This window comes from Delphinus delphis, chromosome 7 (assembly GCF_949987515.2).
Source record: "Delphinus delphis chromosome 7, mDelDel1.2, whole genome shotgun sequence".
Lineage (NCBI taxonomy): Eukaryota > Metazoa > Chordata > Mammalia > Artiodactyla > Delphinidae > Delphinus > Delphinus delphis.
This window is the reverse complement of record NC_082689.1, coordinates 78,670,943-78,691,017: the sequence shown is the minus strand read 5'-3', so window position 1 is coordinate 78,691,017 and position 20,075 is coordinate 78,670,943. Positions and strand designations below refer to the sequence as shown.

The following is a 20,075-nucleotide window of genomic DNA, read 5'->3' as shown; positions in this document are numbered from 1 at the left end:
AATACAGATGAGCCTGGAACATCTTGTGGTGCCAAGCAGTAAGGAAGTGCTCAAAAAACATGTGATTGGGTGTATCAAGGGGACACAGGAGTCACCCTGAAAGAGCTCCCCATAGCAAAGCTGAAACCATTTGAGTAACAAAATAAATAACAATAATATTAGACTCTACCATAGAATAAAATAAATACCCATGAGCCATGGGTATTGCCCATGTAAGCAAACCAACAGTGGAGAAGGAACAGCTCTTCCTTACAGAAGAATTCCAGTTAATAAATGTATATAGAAGAAAAAAGGGAAAGAGAAAATCACTAGTAGGCATATTCCACAGTAATAATTCTTGCAGGCAAGCTCCATCAATGGATGCTAAAACACATGAGAGAAAGTATAAGGACAAACAGGATATTTGCATAGCCCCAAAGGATCTCCTCCAAGATATTTATTAATAACAAAGGTAACACTAGTAACTTTACAGTGGAGCATCTCAGCAGTGAGCAACTTAACCAAGTGATCAAGGTCATCACAAGTTACTGACATTATGTACCACCTGCTATGGTGTGCTGAGAAGGGTGCATCAATTCTGTGTTATTTTTGCAAAAAAAAGAAAAGGGCATACCTTTAATCTAATCATGAGAAAACATCAGATAAGCCCAAATTGAGGAAAGAATACTAGCCAGTTTTTCTACAAAATAACTGGCTAGTATTCATCAAAAGTGTCAAGATGAGAAAAAGACAAGGAAAGATTGAGAAATTATCAGATTAGAAGAGACTGAGGAGTCACGACAACAAAATGCAATGTGGGATCCTGGATTGGAATCTGGCACAGAAAAGCAGGTTAGTGGAAAAAGTGGTGAAGTCTGGATAAAGCCTATAATTAACATTGTAACATTGTAACAATGTTAATTGCTTAGTTTTGATAGTTGTACTATAGAGAAAAGTACGAGGAAATTCTCTGTACTATTTTTGCAGTGTTTCTGTAAATCTAAAATTAATTCAAAATGAAGTTTAAAAATGTAACCAGGGCTTCCCTGGTGGCACAGTGGTTGAGAGTCTCCTGCCAATGCAGGGGACGCGGGTTCGTCCCCCGGTCCGGGAAGATCCCACATGCCACGGAGTGGCTGGGCCCGTGAGCCATGGCTGCTGAGCCTGCGCGTCCGGAGCCTGTGCTCCACAACGGGAGAGGCCACAACAGTGAGAGGCCCGCGTACCGCAAAAAAAAAAAAAAAAATGTAACCAATTCAGAGGCAGGAAAAAAAGTGTGCCTCTGTTGGTCTGTAAGTCACTGGCCAAGGGAGAAGCCACGGAAAAACAAGTCTAGGGTCAACAAAGAAGAGCTTCAACAGTACCCGTCTGCAATAAGGAAGGAGTTGGTGAATTTGTGTCAATTGCATGAAATAGAACAATATTCAAATTGGGGCTGATTTACTTGTAACTATGAGGACTTACAAGATAAAGTAGGAATTTAAAGGTCCGGGAAAAAGATTGGAAAGAACTTTGGGGGTAAGGTTGTCTGTCCCTTTTCATCTCTTATTGTCTATAAAGGTGAAAAAGGTAACTCAAATACAGAGAAAAGAAAGAGAACTCACACTGCTATACAGATCCTTCAGATTCTTGGTTCTGTCATAATCCACCGTTTCTAGAACTGTCGTGTATTTGTCTTTAATCTGATGATAATTTTCTTTATATTTCACCTACAGACAGAAAGGATGGGTTATTCTTTTCTATTGTTTGACAATATGTAAAGACAATAACAGCTTGTCCTGGGAGAGAAGTACAAGGAAGACACACCTCACTGGCATTAATGCCGCTTTGAAGAGCAGTCACATAAAGCGGTGTATCTGTGACCAGGTTATAATTTTTTAGATTTTCTTTACCTGCTGCCGTGTATTGTATCTGTGAAGAAAAAGAAAAGTCACTGAAAATGGTAAAATGCAGGTCTTCCATCAGCTTTAGCAGTTTGTGCCTACTTAGATGTACCTTTATTTCTGGGTTTCTGCTTTAATCCTAACAGAGGATACGTTGTACAGTTTGAGACTTTGCATGGCTGTCAAAACTAACAGTTTCTCTTGACCAAGAGTGGAGTCTAGATCTTTGCCATGTCCCTTCTTCCTTGTGTTGTTTTTCCATGCCTATACTCCATCCCTGACAGCAGCCCCTCAATTTCAACATTCCATTAGTCTGCCCTATCCAAGCTGAATTTCTGCTGGGAAATTTCCCAAATGTCTACTTTTTACTTCAAGATTTAACTATTTATGGTCAAAGTATGCATGTGCATTCTACTCCCTGCCAGTTAACCTGATCAACTAAGGTGTAGATGCTTGAGAGTAGTTCACTCTGAAACACCTCCCAGATAACCTTCTGCTGTAAATGTCTATAGCCTTAAATCACAGGAGAGACTCAAACTGAGGAAAGCCAGCACCAGAACAGGCCACCAGAGAGGTTTTATTGGGCAGGGGCCTTTGGTTCCCTTAGATCATGCACTGTCAAAGACGCTTTCTCTGGGGCACAGGGACACCCTTGCTATCACTCCACTGAGAGCACCATGGAGCCCATCAACCCACAGTGAGCTAGTCCCTCTAAGAAGATGGCTCACTTGACTCTGGAGGTCATATGATTTCTTGGCATGGAGGATCTGGGGTGTATCCCAAACGTAGCATCCAATGCCTTTCAGCCAATTCAAGTCACTTTTATACACGTTCTGCAAGAAAGAAGAAACTGTGAAAGGTGACAGGTACTAACTGAATTTACAATCGAGCATTTGATAATTTCCTATCAGCCCTTGGCTGTGCTTAGTACTTAGCAGTCATAGGTGGGCTTCTCAACACCTGGAAGGTCTTTAAGGCCCTGGCCTAAAGAAGTTTAGGAAGAGAGCAACAGCTAAGTTTTAGTCTAGTGTTGAACAGATAAAATATTTAACATAGGTGCCTCATTGCTCCAAGGGGATCCTTACACCAAAAAAGGTTACTCATGCCACTTTGTATTGCAAAGCAGCAGGGTTTAGGAATACAGGGACAATTAGAACATGGGGCCCCAGGCAGGGCTGGGTGAAGCCTGTAACTTAGTCAACCCGCAGAAAGGACATCATACATCACTCAACATCTCCTGCGCGTTTTGGGCCCGAATAACATTGGGTTCTTCTGGAAGAGATGTCCACTGGTGGAAGTAGTGTCGGTACTCCAGGTCACTGAGGATGTGCTGGCACCTTTTAGCCAGCACATGATTCATCATATCATTGGGGATATGAATATTTGCTTTGGTGTCCTCATAATGTCTTCTGTAGTTCAACTGAAGAATAATATGTTTTTAAAGACAAAAATAAGAAAGGAATTAAATGTAAATTATTCTGATCAATCTCTTTTATAGTCTTATTTTCAACATAGATCAATACCTTTAGAATAGACTAAGGTTAAAAAATGACACTTTAATATACTCTTCTTCTTTAAAAATTTCCCATCCTTTTATAACACAGGGTAAAGAGTGACTTTGTTTTCTCCTTTTTCCAAATACAGAGCCCTCACTGTGTTTGGAGGAGGCAGGAGGGAAAGGGTGAAAACTCACAGCCATCAGAGGTGCACTGGGCTAACTGGCAGGGGCGGGGGACAGTCTCAAGACTGGCTCATTCCTCACCATCCCACCCCCCCAGCTAATCTTGAACCAAAGGGCAGATTATAAATAGGCAGACTAGTATTACACTTAAGTGTGCAGATCCTCTGTTACAGTGAACTTTGCTTACCGCACTCCTCATCTTTTGGAAATCCAGACAGTGAATCACGTTGGGGAACTCACTGATTTCTTTTCCAGCCAGGTAGTGACCCTTCAGCTTCTCATAGGTCTCTTTGTATTTAAGCTGTGAAATAGGTGCAACATTGAAAATCACTGGGACTTTCTAACCAGCCCTTTGTGGCTGGAAAGACTCTCAAACTTGTGAAAGGAAAAAGTCCTACTGACCTCACTGTTCACAAAGTCAGCATGCTTGGCTCCAACAATGGGAACATAGCGTTCGTCCAAGGTATAGCCGTAGGCCTTGGTTCCCTCCCATGCTCCTTTATACAGTATCTAGGACAAAGAAAGGTGTATCAACAAAAGTTTGCATTCAACTTCTTTCAGGTGCCACTCGAAAGAAAGTAGTAAAATCAAGGTAAAATACTCATGATTAAAGGCAAGGCTTAAACCTTCATTAACAGCTGTTAGTGTGCGTACCTAAGAACAGGGCAGAGTCTTTGGGCTTGTTGCAAATTAAATCTACAGACCCTGAGGCATTTTATAACAGAGTTTAACTGTATTTACAGTTCTAATAAAAGTGAAAACAAATTTGCACACAGAGAGAGAATCACCAAAGATGGCTTCCCATTCGGCATATACACATATACGCTACACACACATCACCTTTAGATTAGCTGAATTAAAATTTGGAGGGCAAGTCCTCCACTTGTTGGCTGGAGATATATGTACATGATTGCTAAAGAGGGACCAGCCTTTCCTCTCTTCTCTCTGTTGGTAGTTGCTTGGTCCTACGTGCGCCCGGAAGTGACATAGCTCTTGTTAGGTTATTGTCTCTCTCTTTATTTGAATGTCTCCCTCACTTACAGGGGCTCCTGGAGGGTTTGTCTCATTGATCTTTAGCTCCTCAGTGCCTCTCATAGGGCCTGGCACATCACAGGGACTCAAACAACACCAGCTGGATAAACACTATTTGCCCTGCATAATATGCTACTTCTAATAAACAAGACTAAATACAACAAAAACAATAGATCTCCTTATAAGTTCAGTTGCTCACAAAATCAGCCAAGAATGTGAATACTGACAAGAGCTTAAAATTCGGAACTGAGTTGTATATCACATAAAATGGAACTTACGGTACTGTAGAGTTTTCCCATGTCTTTGGAATGGGTGATATATGGTGTATCTGGAGAAAAGGTATACTTGCCCTTTATTAATTTATTAAATGTTTCTTTATATTTTACCTGAGGGGAGAAAACAAAACAAAACCTTTGATTATTCTAAATGTATATTTAAAGTTTCACAAGATCTACCTAGCAAGATAATAATTAGTCTACATTTAGAGATTAACCAACTGGTTAAATTTCATTATATGATATATAATTTATAACTAATATAATGGAAAGTTTTGGATAATAATTTAGATATTATCTAAATGTGGGTACAGTATACCACCTACTAGTGACTTTTAAGACATTCTCCGCCAAAGATTTTCTTATAATTTACTCCCTATCGTCTCACATGCAGTTATCTGGAGTTACGCAAGCCTGTTCAACTACAGACAACTAAGTCTCCAGTTTGTGTATCTCATTATACACAAAGCAAACTTACATCACTTTGATTGACTGAGTTAATCTTGGCCAGAACAATCTCTGGAGGATCCACCACGCTTGTAAAGTTAGGATAGTTGGCAAGAGCATCTTTCTTATAGTTTATCTGCAAAGAAATAGAGACGATTAAGACAGGTGTCCCCCCTGCCCCCCCACATGGGGATAGGTACATATCCCCACATGGCAGGTAAGGAGGCCAGGCCTTATGTAAGAAGAACAGGCTTTGCTTACCTGAGTCACCATTTCCTGGTTCTTGGTAACCCTCACATGGTCTACAGAATCCAGGGGGATCCAACCAATGCCTCGGAGCCACTCCAGGTCAGCTTTGTAGACATTCTGAGAACAGGAAGGGAGACATGATGCAGGTATAAATGACTCAGGCACAGGATGACAAGCAGCAGGTTAGAAACAATGTTTTCAGAAGCTTTTTAGGGTTTTCTCTCTAGTGGCTGTTGTCTCATTGATTCAATCATGATTTCGTCCGTACACCTGAGCCTGTTTCTTGAGCCTGTTACTATAAATGAAGAACTATGGAAGGTTGAGGTATAAGTATAAGGAAGACCTCTAAGTGTAAAGAAAAGTTACTTATAAAGTGCAAAGTGGTTAAAGGCTATGAGAGGAAGACCATGCAGATGCTGTGGGAGTGGAGGGTAAGGGACCATTGTTTTCATCTGTGAGCATAAGAGAAGGTTTTACCAAGGAAGTTATAGTTACATAGAAATACATTTAGACTAAGGGGGCATTTAGACTAAGTAAAGGAGTAAATGCTCATGTACTGTAGGGTTGGGGGAAGCATCCCTCCAGCCCATCTCTACCCTTCCCCCTCACTTCCTGAATTCTCTCAGGCCATCCCACACCAAATGAAGAGGAGTTGCTAATCTGATTAAAGTTCCACAGTGGTCATCCTCCTGCAGCAACCAGGGAGGTGGGATGTTCAAGTCCACCACCTGTGCTGCAGGCAGTCTTTGACATCCTGTTTCTGTTTTGGTAATTATGAGAAGACCCAGGTAGGGTTAGCTCCTCGGTGCACCTGAGCATCACATCGATGCATTGTGTTTCTGTTCCCTAAAGACTGCTGGTGGCAGGTAGAGATCTTGATTCAGCCTTCAGTGGGAGGTGGCCTGAGATATATTCTCCATCCCAGCTTTAAACTCTGCATAAGGGATTCTGGGCCTCATGCAGCTCATCAGTATATTGTGTCCTCTTTGCTTTGATCCCTTGTAAGCAACTCCTTCATAAATGCCATGAGGAAGGAGATGCTCAGCAAAGCAAGAAGGAGGCATTCCCAGGTCCCTGACTATACTATCATCTAATATAGTCAAAATCCTAACTCCATCTCAGCTCCCACCCCAGCCAATTATTATTTTAAATCAGTTGATAATTTTCCACGCAAATGTGAGGAGCTGTGGATGGCAGAGATGGTACAAAAGCGGATTTTTTAAAAATTGACTTTGAAAATTATTCAGAAATGCAGTCAGTAGACAAAGCTGTCCGTCACTGCTCCCAACCTTTCTCTACTTCATATCCAGTCTTAATTACCTTCTGAGAGCAAACTAAGTATTTATGGTCCCAAGTGTCATAGACTGGTGGTTCTAGAATGCTGCTTATGATTCTCAGAGTAGACCATATGTTTCTAGACAATTAAGAAACAAAAATCACTTACATCGCTTTGTAGGTCATAGGCCTTCCTTGCCTGAATAACATCATTTTGGTCAGGGTGACACGTCCATTGGTGCAGGTAATTGCGGTAATCAGTATCACTGACAAGGGCCTGCCCCTCCTTGGCCACCAACACCGACACCATATCAGGAGGTATATTGATTCTGGCCTTTGTTTTATGATAGTGCTCTTTGTATAGTCTGTCATTCTGAATCTGGCCTGCGTGCTCGAACCAAACCAGTTTAGGATCATCTCTCATCGTCGGGACACCAACATAATGACCTTTCTGCTTGACATGGTCAGCTTTGTATTTCAGCTGGTGGGAAGAGGAACAGAGATCTCATCAGCTTTGACAAGCACACAAGGCAAAGGGGGCTTGAAACATCAGCAAACTCAGTCCCCCAGCTTTTTGTGTTACTCCCCCAAGAATAAGTATCAAAAAACATTGAAATAGGGTGGGAGGGAGGCTCAAGAGGAAGGGGATATGGGGATATGTGTATACATATAGCTGATTCACTTTGTTGTACCGCAGAAACTAACACAACATTGTAAAGCAATTATACTCCAATAAAGATATTTTTTTTAAAAAAGTAAAAGGGAAAGAGCAAAAAGATTGCACGAAATAATTGCAAGATTATACATAAATCTTTTGTATAAAATAATAGAAATAAAATAATCATTATTTCGCTCAGTAGATGTAATTATTTAAGGAGAACCACGTAAGTACTGACAGGCTCTCTCATTGATCAAACTTTAGTCAGGCTCCCCTGGGCCCTCTTCTTGATGAGGACTCCACTTTGGTCTCTATCTTTGCAGTTTTAGCAAAAATTCTGTTAAATTTTAGCAGAGTTTAGCAGGAATCCCCCTATCCTTGATATCTCCTTTTAGTAACTTTCCGTCCACTGGACCCCTCACTGTTCCTTGGCTATAAATCTTCAACTGTCGTTTCTGTATTTGGACTTGAGCCCAGTTCTGTAATGAGGTTGCTTTTCCCCTTTTGCTATAGTTTTTAAATAAAACCTATTTTTACCACTTTGCTAAAAAACAAAACAGAAACATTGAAATAAATAGATACGAAGAAATATCAATTTAAAAATAGAAAAATATACACTTATTTTCTAATTCTGGCAATATTGTATTTGAAAGCTTAGAGATTTTAGGGAAGCAGGGAATAGAAGAAAAAACAAAGACTTCAAATGATAGTTTTTAAAGAAGCCAAGAAAAAAAAGATGAAGAATGCCAAAAGCCCATGGGAAAAGGACCAGAAGGGAGCAGGTACCCTGATCATCCCCAAGTCTGGCCAGGCCTGCCAGCCAACAAGGAACTCTCCATTACGCTACATGCCTTAGCATAAATGGGTTCCTGCACAGGGAAGGTCCAGCCTTTGCAAAGCACTCATATCAGAATAAATTACCTCGCTCTGAACGTCACCAGAGTGATGGGCATGAACAAACGGCACAGCATCTGGAGGCAAAATGTAACTGGTGGCTTTTTGTTTCTCCCAGCTTTCCTTGTAGAGATACTAAAAGACAGAGAGCCATGACAAAGGGTTAAACCAAGGAGTCAGAATGGAGGGATAAGTCTCCTATTGTTATGTTATGGTCCTCTGTCCCCATACAAAGTGCCAGGCATCCAGGTAAAATCCATACCTGGTCTAGTATTCGGGCTGCCTCCTGGGCAGCGTGCAGCTGAGGGGTTTCTGTGAGGGTGTACTTTGATTTGGTGTCATTCCAATTTTTTCGGTATTTAATCTAGAAATGAGAAGAAAGTTGGTAAGTTCTTTGATATTAAGAAAACATAGTGTTGTCCAAGCAAATGCTAGCATCATTCATCTCAACGTTTACCATCGGTATCTCAGAAAATGACTGCACGCTGAGTGTAACTAAGTGGAAAAGTTTTGGAAATGATGTCTTCCCAACAGAGCAATTTTAGAATGACAGTCATGTACTTACATCATTTAGGATTTCACCACTTTGTTTTGCTGTCACGTAATCAACTCTGTCATCCACGGAAGTAAAGTTGAGAGTTTCTATTTTTGTGCGATATTTTCTCTATGGGAAAGAAAATATCTTTTAGATAGCTGTAGTCTCTGGTCCTGTGTGAGTTGATAAAGATATGCTGCATTTAAGGACCCTTTCTCTACTAGAGGCATAGAATGCTGTATGTCAATGGCATCTTCCTGGCAATTTGGCTTTCTTCTTAGCATTTTATTTTTTAACAAATGGGTTGCCTTCTTACACCTTCCACAGATTTTAAAGTAGCAGATCTGGTTAGCTCCCAAAGCCATGTAATGTATCATTATGTGAACTCAGTGCATTTTTTTTTTCAACTGGACAAACTTCTCTCAAGTGTATTGCTATTGCTGACAAAAGAAGTTTTCTATTTATACAATTCTAAGCATTGTTGAGTGTAGATGGATGTGATTCCATAATGTGAAAGGGACAGTACAGGATTATTTTGGAAAAATGTACGTCTGGCTTAAATGACAGCAATTGAAATTGTTAAAACTGCTGATAGGGAATGACTGCATTTTGGCTCGTATATTTTTTGTTCAGTCTCTTAGGAAATGTGCTGAATGGCAGGATAAGATCCTGGAATACCTCACTGAAGATGTCTGCAGCGTGCTTGGCATGATTGACAGAAACAGAATCATCTGGCATCCAGCCAATCCCACGTAACCATTCCAAGTCAGCCTTGTAAATAGCCTGTGAAAATAAGACCAGGAAGAAGTCAGTGACCCTGGTCATATGTATTCTATCCATTGGTCTGATGGAGGAACGCATTTTAAGAATGACATACTCAAGCAGCCAGACAAGTAACATAAGTAAATTAACTATGAGGCCAGGTGGTATGACAGACCAGCTGGGGACATATTTGCTATTTAAAGGGGGTTAGCCTCAATTCAGCTCCAGGTTATTGCTGCAAGGGCTAATGCATGTCTGGAGCTGCATCCTCTGATTTTTTTTCAATAAAAACGGGAACCCCTAGATTTGTACACAAAATTCCCTGATTTAAAAGCCTTGGCAACTTAATTCAAAATTTAAAAATACTGTGTCAACTAAAATAGCATATCTGTGGCTACATCCTGACCATGGACTGCTGATATTTTAGTTACAGTTTAAACCTCTGGTGCTACTTAAATTCTATTAAAATAATATTTTCAGAGTAGCTGTCTTTAACCGGAAACAGTTAAGAACTATATTCACACCACCACTTATTTCTTGATACAAAGTCCAGATCCTTCATGGCTCTGGTGATTTTGATACCATACTATAAGGTCTAACCAAAACCAAATTCTTCGCTATATAAAGATGTGAAGTGATGATGCAAGGATTTAATGACATAAACTTTCTGGGAATCATGGGAAAATGATGTAAGAGCTCAGGCTAAAATGCAGCCCACTCACATCGCTTTGCAGATCGTAGGCTTTCCTGGCCTGAATCACGTCCTGCTGGTCAGGCACGCACATCCATTGGTGCAGGTAATTGCGATAATCAATGTCGCTGACCAGAGCCTGGCAATGTTTAGAGTGAGTGATGGAAAGCATATCCGGAGGGCTCTGGAACTTAGACTTCCATTTGGCCCAGTGCTGCCGGTACTCTCTTTCATTCTGAATCTTGCCAGCTATGAGGGCCCAGCGGATCTTGTTGTCATCCCTGGCTGTGAGGGTACCCACGTAGTGTCCCTTCTGCTTCTCATGGTCAAGCTTGTATTTATACTGGAGACAGAAAAACAAAGCAGATGGATCACAGCATGAACTCTCAATGCACGTAGGGCATTTGTTTGAAAAACTGAGGAGTTAAACAAGGCCACACTCACATCACTGGCGATCTCCCTGGAGGCCTTGGCAGCCTGGATGGGGATGGCGTCCAGCCGTACATCACAGCTCATCTTCATCTCATCCCAACCTTCGCGGTAAATTTTCTGAAGAGGAGGAAAAATAAGGTATCGTTCCGGATTCAAACTTACTAATGACTCCAAGGGTTCAAGTAGAATTAATATCAGAGGGGTGCAGTTTTTGAAGTCCCAGAACCAGTTTAAAAAAAGAGAATAGGTGAAAGAATCATTCTGTATCAATGTACTGGAGAACAAAATCATATCTGGAATCCAAAGATCTGGGCTGGACAAGAGTTCTTTCTTTTCTTTTTTTTTGAATTATAGCTTTGATGTAGTTGTTCATGGTTTATGTAAGAGGGTTTATCTGCTTCTTGTATTGGTGTATTAGTAGCACTGGGATATGTTTAAGTTCAGACATTGGCAGGCTAGTATTGAATTTCTCTAGTTTAATAATTCTCTTTAATTAATTCAATTTTTAATCTTCAGAATTATAAACATTTTACATTTGAGTTTTTTTCCTCTCTGTATGGTTTCTTAGATCTTCTAATACGATTGATGATGCATATTGTTTGGGAATGTTAGATTTTCTTTCTGAAGCACCATTGGATGTAACGGCTATTTTCTAAGCGCAGCACTGTTTTGTTTGTAAAGAGAAGTCGGTTAAAGTAGTGACTGATTTACAGATAGCCTTCTAAAAATATATTCACATTTAAGTGGATACCTTCTGTACTGACGATGTCAGAAAGACTCAGAAATAAGAGTAATTTAAATGTATAAATCAGAAATCATACCTATCACTATGGGAGCTTGAACAGTGCAGAAAGGAGAAGTGAATTTCAATCATTGACAGTTTCATGGCCTTTTCATATTTGAAAAACGAGTGCTTAGATAAATTTTGTCCTTGTAATGGACAAGTTTTATATGAATTTTCATTCAAGTTTTTGTATGAATTTCAGGTGGTCCAATTTTAACATTTGACTTGTTTTTTTGTACAAAAGAAAAAAGTGTTCTCCACATTTAAATGTATTACACTAGAGAATATTTCATGCAAATTTGTAATTATGTTATTTAAACTTTTAAAATTTATTTTGTTTTATTACATATACTGTTACACTATTTTTTCTTATGTATTTTTTTTGTTTATGTGGTCAAATATATTTTTTATTTGAACTACAGAAAAAATTGGGCTTGAGACCTAACTTCTTCACCTACTAACTTTGAGAATGTGGGCAAATTCCTTAATATTTTTAAGTCTCAGCTTTCCCATATGATAAAAAAAAAATAACAGTCTTACCCGTGTGATTAGTGTGAAGATTAAATGAGTTAATTTAACATGGATTTGCTCGGTTACCCATAAAAGGATATACAAATATTCTGCAAAAGTTGTACTTTCTAGATGACGGAAATAATTTAAAATAGTGGATTTTATCGAGATTATACTACTGGCAACATCATGTATGAAGAAAGTGTATATTTTGGTTAACATTCAAATAGGATGTTTGATTTCTTCCAAAACAAAAGTCATTCTCATTAGTATCTAAATACCTAAATTTAACAACTTTACTTTTGGCATAGTTTCAATTACTAGTCTTGCTTTTATCATGATATTAATGGTAGGGTTCTGGTATTTCCAGCTGAGAAATTTATCATGTAAAACAGAGTCCATGAGACTTTCAGAATTCCCCTGCCAAAGATACCTATGGTTCAGAAGGAAGAGGGTGAGGAGACTACACTGCAGTGACGAGCTGGCTGTTTCTTCATCCAGTCACTTGGCAGTAAGAGTACACTGCACCATATACTGATTCTGGTCCAAAAAAGAATGTAGCAATGCCTCAAAATTTTGTTTTCTTCCCAGCCCTTGGAAAAAATTAGCTCCCAAGAGGCTCATTACAATAGAGTCGGTGGTGCAGTTTGGCATATGGTGAATAATCTTTGCTTGGAAGGCTCCTTCTCTCACAAAGATTTATTATTTTTTGAAAGATGCCAAGTTCCAAGCCATGGTGGACTGCATTAAGGTAGTATCCTTCTTCTAAGGTCATACTTGTTCTACACACAGAAAAATCTCTGTGATCTATGAAGGTGGTACATTTCTTGAACTTTCTTAAACTGTGAAGCTAGCCATGTAAGCGAATTCTCTTTTTATCTAATAGACTTTTTAGTTGATACTCTTCCTTTCCCTGGGCATGTAATGATTTATTCTGCAAATAATGATAATTTTGCCTTGTTCTTTCCAATATTTATCTCTTATACTTATTCTTATGTAATTATTTTGCTGTGAATAAGAAGCTTATCACTTAGCTACTTCCAGCAAATATTAATAAATGGTAATGTTATGGGTATCCTGACTTGACTGAGAAGCTTACTTACTTGAGGATGTGGCTGGCCTTTGATATGAGATTTATTCTTAGTTATGACAAGAAAATATTCATTTATTCTTATTTTGCTAAGATTTTATTTTAAAAAATAAGAATGGATATTGGATTTGCTCACACGTCTTTTAAAAAAAATTTCTTTTAATTCATCAGTATTTATTTATTTATGGCTGCGTTGGGTCTTTGTTCCTGCACGGGGTCTTTCTCTAGTTGTGGCAAGCAGAGGCTACTCTTGGTTGTGGTGTGTGGGCTACTCATTGCAGTGACTTCTCTTGCTGCGGAGCATGGGCTCTAGGCGCGCTGGCCTCAGTAGTTGTGGCTCACGGGCTCTAGAGCGCAGGCTCAGTAGTTGTGGCACACGGGCATAACTGCTCCGCGGCATGTGGGATCTTCCCGGACCAGGGCTCGAACCTGTGTCCCCTGCATTGGCAGGCAGATTCTTAACCACGTGCCACCAGGGAAATCCCACACGTCTTATTTTTTTTTTTAAACATCTTTATTGGAGTATAACTGCTTTACAATGGTGTGTTAGTTTCTGTTGTATAACAAAGTGAATCAGCTATATGTATACATATATCCCCATATCCCCTCCCTCTTGCGTCTCCCTCCCACCCCTCTAGGTGGGTCACAAAGCACTGAGCTGATCTCCCTGTGCTATGCAGCTGCTTCCCACTAGCTATCTATTTTACATTTGGTAGTGTACATTAGTCCATGTCACTCTCTCACTTGGTCCCAGCTTACCCTTCCCCCTCCCCGCCACATGTCTTTTTAAATCTAATACAATGAGCATACGATTTTTCTCTTTTGTTTTATCACATTATTAGGTTTCTGAATACAGAACACTCTTGGCATTCCTGAATGAATCCTAGTTGTTTGTATCATATCATATTCATGTGTTACTGAATTTGATTTGTTAATATTTCATTTAAGATTTTCCCCATTATTAATGGTCTACAGTTTTCATTTGTGGAACTATCTTTGACAAGTTTTGATAACGGTGATGGCTTTCCTTGTTTCATTAGGCTCTCTGTCAGTTTATTTTTTGAGGTTTGGAAAGAATTCCCCTATGAAATCATTCTGGGTGACCCTGATATCAGAGAGGAGGAAGGAGAGTCTTTAATAACCTATTAATTTCTTGCAATATGTTTTTATTCTTTTTCTGGGCTCAATTTTAGTAATTTATAACTTCCTTAAAAATCCCCTATAGATCTGGGTTTTAAAATTAATTTGTATAAAGTTGTGAAAAGAACTCTCATAATTATTTTGTGCTCTTCTGAATCTGTTGTTAATTCCCCTTTCTTCTTTGTGTGTCTCTTCATTCCTCTTTCATTATCTTTCTTGTCCTTGTTCCCTTCTCTCTTCTGTCATGTTGACATTGCTTCACCATAACTGGCCTTGCCCAGTGACTGAGAGCCAGGGGTCTGCCCCTCTCCTCACTCCTGGTCAAGGGCCTCCTTGCCCACTCAATCTTCTCTTCCCTGGCTATGAAGAGTTCCCTAGTGATATCTTCATACCAATTGGGTGACTTTCCAAACAAAAAGGGAGTCTGTTGCAGTACTTACATTGCTCATATTAAGAGTGTTGGCTCTAGCGAGATTAATTTCTGGAGTATCTGGCATTATGTGGATTGAAGTTTTATCCACGTCCCAAGCTTCTCTGTACTTTGGCTATGGAAAGAACCAATGATAACAAAATTACTTCACAATTTGTCATTTTGCTAGTTGTAGTGCACAACTTTCGATTTTTCTGATCCAAAATCTTTTCATACTAAGGTAAAAGTTTCCAGAATCTTTTCACATAAGTTACTCAAATTTGATATGAAATCTGTATTAATACCTTTTATTCATACTTTGAGTTTTGGTTTAAAATTAGTAAGCAATAACAGAACAACCGTGTCAATATTACTTATTAAAATCTTTGCTATCATCAATATTATTATCTTACAAATGGATTACCAGGTTAATTATCATTTTCTATAACATGAACTTAATTTTAATATAGAAGAAAAATGTGACTTACAATACTAATATTTTCAGCATTTGATTTAGCAAGAACAACTTCAGGTGTGTCAACGATACTTGTGTACTTGAGTTTCACCACAGGTGTCCGATAGACACTGTCTTGTAGGATATGCTGGGCATTTTTCACTCTCAGTACTTCGGGAGACCCTTCGGGCACCCAGCCGATGCCACGCAGCCACTCCAAGTCAGCCTTATAGATGGCCTGGGAAAGAAAACAAAGTTAGGAGAGGCAGGGTTTTGTTTTTTTTTTAATCGTGGTAAAGTAAGGAAGCAGTTTTTCATGTTGCATTTTCTCTTCCACAAACAATGATAAAGCCAAGCATGGGCCTGACAAAAATAATTCCTCATATGCATAGCAGTGTTTTGTCCTACTTTGTTTTCCGTGGCAGGGGCTCTGTGTTGGGGTGCCTATGCATACTAGAAAGCAGAAGGATGCAGAAGGAGTGCTTTGCTTAGGGGATGTGTGGAAGATTTTTGAATATTTTGGTAATCATCACACTAGCGAAGGTGGACTTTTAAAGCAATAATAATAGGCTCTCCAGCAAGTTCTCCACACCACAGCCAGAATGATCTTTACAAAATTCACCATTCAGGTTTGATGTCACAACATACCCCCAACCTATGGTTTCTCACTGGTCTCAGGATAAAGATCAAAATCTTAACATAGATTAGAAGGTGATGATGGTCTAGCATCAGTCCCTACCTCTTCTTCCAGCCTCATTTTATACGTGCTTCCCTTTTACCCATGTGTTCTGACCACACTGGCCTTTCAGTTTGTGGTTTGCCTACCACCCCTTTTGCATACATTGGTCATTCTGCAGGAATGCACCCTGTGTCCTCCTCATGGAACAAACTCATGCTCTCCCTTCTTACTCCTAAATCAGTGCTTTCCCCGAGAAGCTTTCCCCACCTCATTTTTCATAGTGCCATGATCATTCTTCCTCAGCCATCCCATTTTTATGGATATTCTCTAGCTAACATCTGTTCCTTTTTATCAGTGTGAACTCCCTAAAGTCAGGAAGTTTGTCTTGTTCTTCTTTATTCCCCATTGTACCTTTAGGGCTTAGCACAAGACCTGGCACATGGTGTGTTTAATAATTACTTTTAAAGGGATAATTAAGAATGTAATCCTTACTTCCACAATTTTGATCTCAACTGAGTTTTCTTTTTCCAAGATAGCACTTCTCTTTGAATTGGAATTTGCATTTTCTTGGCTGTCTAAACCTGTTTTGTCAGGTATATGTTAAGTGGTTAACCTGATATAATTGCTCTGTGTGAAACACCAACTATTAATTTCATAAAATAACCCACTGTGTTCTTCAGAAATGGTATTTTAATAACTGTTTAATAGGATACAAATATCAAGCTAAAATAAAGAGTAAGAGGAGTGAAAATGTAGGGAAATTTCTACCTTAATGAAGAATGTTATATGTTTTAGTGTGTAAAGTATTGTGGGTACCCAAAATTTGGGAGAAGGGATTCTTGAAGAGGATTACATACAGGTTTTGAAGCGTCCCTTCCTCATTCTTTAAGAACTTCATTGATATGCATTCCTTAACATACTAACGTGGTTCAGGATAAGGAAGAGACTGAATTTATCTAGAGATGGTACTAAATCCACCAGTTGGCAATTCATTTCAAATGATGGATATACTTTTCTATAACAAACTCATTCATTATGAGAAAACATCTCCTGAAGCTTAAGGCAACCATGTTCGGATAATTAAAAGAAGGTATTAATTCTGTACAAGAAACAAACATCCTCATGGAATTCACCATTTTCAAAAGATTAAATCGGCAAAAAGATAAGTAAATCTAAAAATACTTTAGGTAAATTAATAAAACAATGTTGTGAAGGATACCAAGTTCAGGGAACCTAGTGAGTGTGGAGCATGCTGTTAACCTTTCAAATTAATTTCAAGGAAGACAGCCCCTATCATTCAACTGAAGAACCATGAAGATGCCTATGTTTAATAAACTACAAACAGTGCACACATTCACAAATCTATAGAAAAATTCTGGTAGCACCAGTAGCAATGAAGATGAAAACCCTCTGAATAAGCCCAGCATTAAGGCTTGTGATTAACAAACTTGGTAAAGTACTAAAGGGAAGTAAGTGCTCAGGCAGGGAGAATTGCATTTTCCTCAGCACTGGCAGGAGTGACCGGGCAAAGCTGTGGAAGGCTGTCTTCCTGGGCAATAGCTCACCCCTCAGGCACCACAAGCAACAACTTACATCACTCTGCAGGTCATAGGCTTTCCTGGCTTGGATCACATCATTCTGGTCAGGAAAGCAAGACCACTGGTGTAGGTAGTGGCGGTAGTCCACATCGCTTGCTAACGCCTGGCCTTCTTTGGCAGCATTGATGGACACCATGTCTGCCGGGATGGTGATCTTAGCCTTGTGGTCATTGTAGGCCTTTTTGTACAGCCTGTCATTCTGCATCTTCAACACATTTGCTGCCCAGACCAGTTTAGGGTCTTCCTTGGCATTGCGACACCCAATGTAATGACCCTTCTGTTTCTCGTAAGCAGTTTTGTATAGATACTGGTGGATGTGAACAGAAGAAAGAAGAATTGTTTCTCCAAACTCACTTTTTCTAGACAGCCTACTTAAATAACTCCATCTCCCTTACATTACCCTTTTTGGGGCACTGCTTTTCTTTGAATTCATACTATAAGTTTTATACTTCTTGATACATTGGTTTGTCTTCTGTAAGCATGAAAACATTGTGAACACCTCAAAGGCAACAATGGTGCATCTGGATTCCAATATAGCGTCGCCCACTGTTTCCCAGACTTCAGTCACTGTTTGCCATTCTCACATGTTTTGCCACAAAGCACCACCTGTACTTCATACTTTACTTTGTCAACTTGATTCTTCGTCTAAATAAATATATTTTAAAGTTTAAACTTATTTAATATTTTTATTTTAAAATTTATACTCCTATTTAAATGGGAAAAAATCAGTATTTTTCTAGCACACATCAAAACCAACGTAACTATTTTAAAAATGCTTGTCCATGTACTGCATAAAATTATCACAGGAACCCCCTATGTATGCTGCACTTCAACAAACAGTAGAGTTCTTTGTACCCACTGGATCTCTGTAAGTGTTCATGCATTAACTGATATTGAGAAGACATTGAAAAGAAAATAAAAATCTGTGCTTAAACATACGGAGAGCAGAATCAAGCAGAGAAGTTAAGTGGGTCATCAAATTGTTGTCAAAGTTGTTCTTGAATTGGGGATTTTAAAGCACGACATTAGTAACGATGCCCTTCATTCTATTAGATCTAATTCCTGGGGAATTAAATTAAAGATTAGTACAGTATTAACTCTCTGAGTGTCTATGAATTAGTGTTTGTTAACGCTGGGCAAGGAGGAGCTCTCACATCACTGGCAATATCTCTGGAAGCCTTGGCATGCTGGATCCCGATGGCATCTGCTCTCAGGTCATAACCCGTTACCTTGACATCTTCCCAAGCTTGCTGATACTGTTTCTGCAAACGGAGATTGCAGTGCCACAGTCAATATGAAGAGGAAGCTACTGAGTCAGCATTACCGATGTGTTCAAGAATATGTTAACAGTTACGATGAAAAATTAATCTCCCCTTAAGATTTATAAAATAGACTGGTTTCATACTGAACTTAAGCTCCAGTACATTTTTAATGACATGTAGTAAAGTTCTTTTCCAGTAACTTTTTTTTAAAGAAGGGAATTTAAAAGATAGTAAATCATGTGAAAGTGAGAAAAATTATACATATTGTTTGGCTTTTAAAGGGAAAAATCAATGATAGGCCACTAAAAAGAGAACTAAGTATGACTATACATGCATATATATGTTTTGATGTCGTGTGTTTGGCATAAACCACCGCATTTTTCCTTCCAACAAAGATAAGGACACACATCTCTATATTATAAACACATACGTAGGTGTGCGAGCACACACAAACGACACTTATCATTAAAGACTAGAAGTAAAAGGAATATTAGGGAAATGCCTTTTGCTAAATGCTCTCTGGAGCATTTTGATGGGAGGTTTGGTGAGGCAGAGAACACTGTGTGAAGCAAGTGGATGTGCAGGGCCTTACGTTGCTGATGTGCATGGTGTTCATCTTGGACTGCAGCATCAATGGAGTGTCAGCCGGTACATTCACATTTGCCTTCTCTTTGTCCCAGGCGTCACGATACAGTGGCTGGTAAAAATGAAAAACGAAGGATCGGTGATGAGTAAATAAGCCAATTACCACATGAATAAAATTACAGGTACAATTAAAGGTTTTCTTTGGATGTGTTCAGATGTAAATGGAGATCACATTTTTTTTTTCATCTGTGTTTTTATTTAGAAGGTGCCAAAAGTGACTTCAGCAAGAAGAATACATTCATGTGTGCTATAATATAAATGTAAAACGAGTCAGAAACATGATAGTAAATAGATCCTCTTCTGTTTATTCACATGCAATTATCTGGCAGGTAAGCTCTCATTGCAGGTGATTATGATAATCCACATTGCAAATCAAGTCCTGGCTTTCTTGGCCTAAATAACTGTCATAATGTCCAATATTGGGGCTGCCCCTGGACATTTCAACTTATTTCACCGTTGAATAGCAGTAAAAAGGTGGCAGTTTTGTGATCATTGTATTAACTGGTGGACCTGTATTACAGGCAAGGTCTACAAAATGTGTTCAAGGTGTACTTCAGAGAATATGGAACATGAAGATGCCTACCACACTTATATTGACCAAAGAATTATCTAAACAAATGAAATGTTGATGCCGTTAATTGATGGGCTATATGAAATTCTATCTGGATACATGAATGTTCAAGATTCTAATCCTGGTGTTAGCAGTTTAAA

General features: G+C 39.1%; 1 protein-coding gene across 1 annotated transcript in view; it reads right to left on the bottom strand.

The window, feature by feature from the left end:
- The window catches only part of NEB (nebulin), a 274,918-nt gene that overhangs the window by 65,839 nt on the left and 189,004 nt on the right, over positions 1-20,075 (bottom strand). The window contains exons 92-112 of the mRNA XM_060016820.1: positions 19,312-19,416; positions 18,612-18,719; positions 17,453-17,764; positions 15,215-15,418; positions 14,758-14,862; positions 10,806-10,910; positions 10,393-10,704; positions 9,587-9,691; positions 8,939-9,037; positions 8,636-8,737; positions 8,401-8,508; positions 6,991-7,302; positions 5,559-5,663; positions 5,329-5,433; positions 4,854-4,961; positions 3,946-4,053; positions 3,731-3,844; positions 3,085-3,282; positions 2,591-2,695; positions 1,786-1,890; positions 1,584-1,688 (exon numbers count right to left, since the gene is read on the bottom strand). Of these exons, the coding sequence (XP_059872803.1) occupies positions 1,584-1,688; positions 1,786-1,890; positions 2,591-2,695; positions 3,085-3,282; positions 3,731-3,844; positions 3,946-4,053; positions 4,854-4,961; positions 5,329-5,433; positions 5,559-5,663; positions 6,991-7,302; positions 8,401-8,508; positions 8,636-8,737; positions 8,939-9,037; positions 9,587-9,691; positions 10,393-10,704; positions 10,806-10,910; positions 14,758-14,862; positions 15,215-15,418; positions 17,453-17,764; positions 18,612-18,719; positions 19,312-19,416 (3,030 nt within the window). The remainder of the gene's footprint in view (positions 1-1,583; positions 1,689-1,785; positions 1,891-2,590; positions 2,696-3,084; positions 3,283-3,730; positions 3,845-3,945; positions 4,054-4,853; positions 4,962-5,328; positions 5,434-5,558; positions 5,664-6,990; positions 7,303-8,400; positions 8,509-8,635; positions 8,738-8,938; positions 9,038-9,586; positions 9,692-10,392; positions 10,705-10,805; positions 10,911-14,757; positions 14,863-15,214; positions 15,419-17,452; positions 17,765-18,611; positions 18,720-19,311; positions 19,417-20,075) is intronic.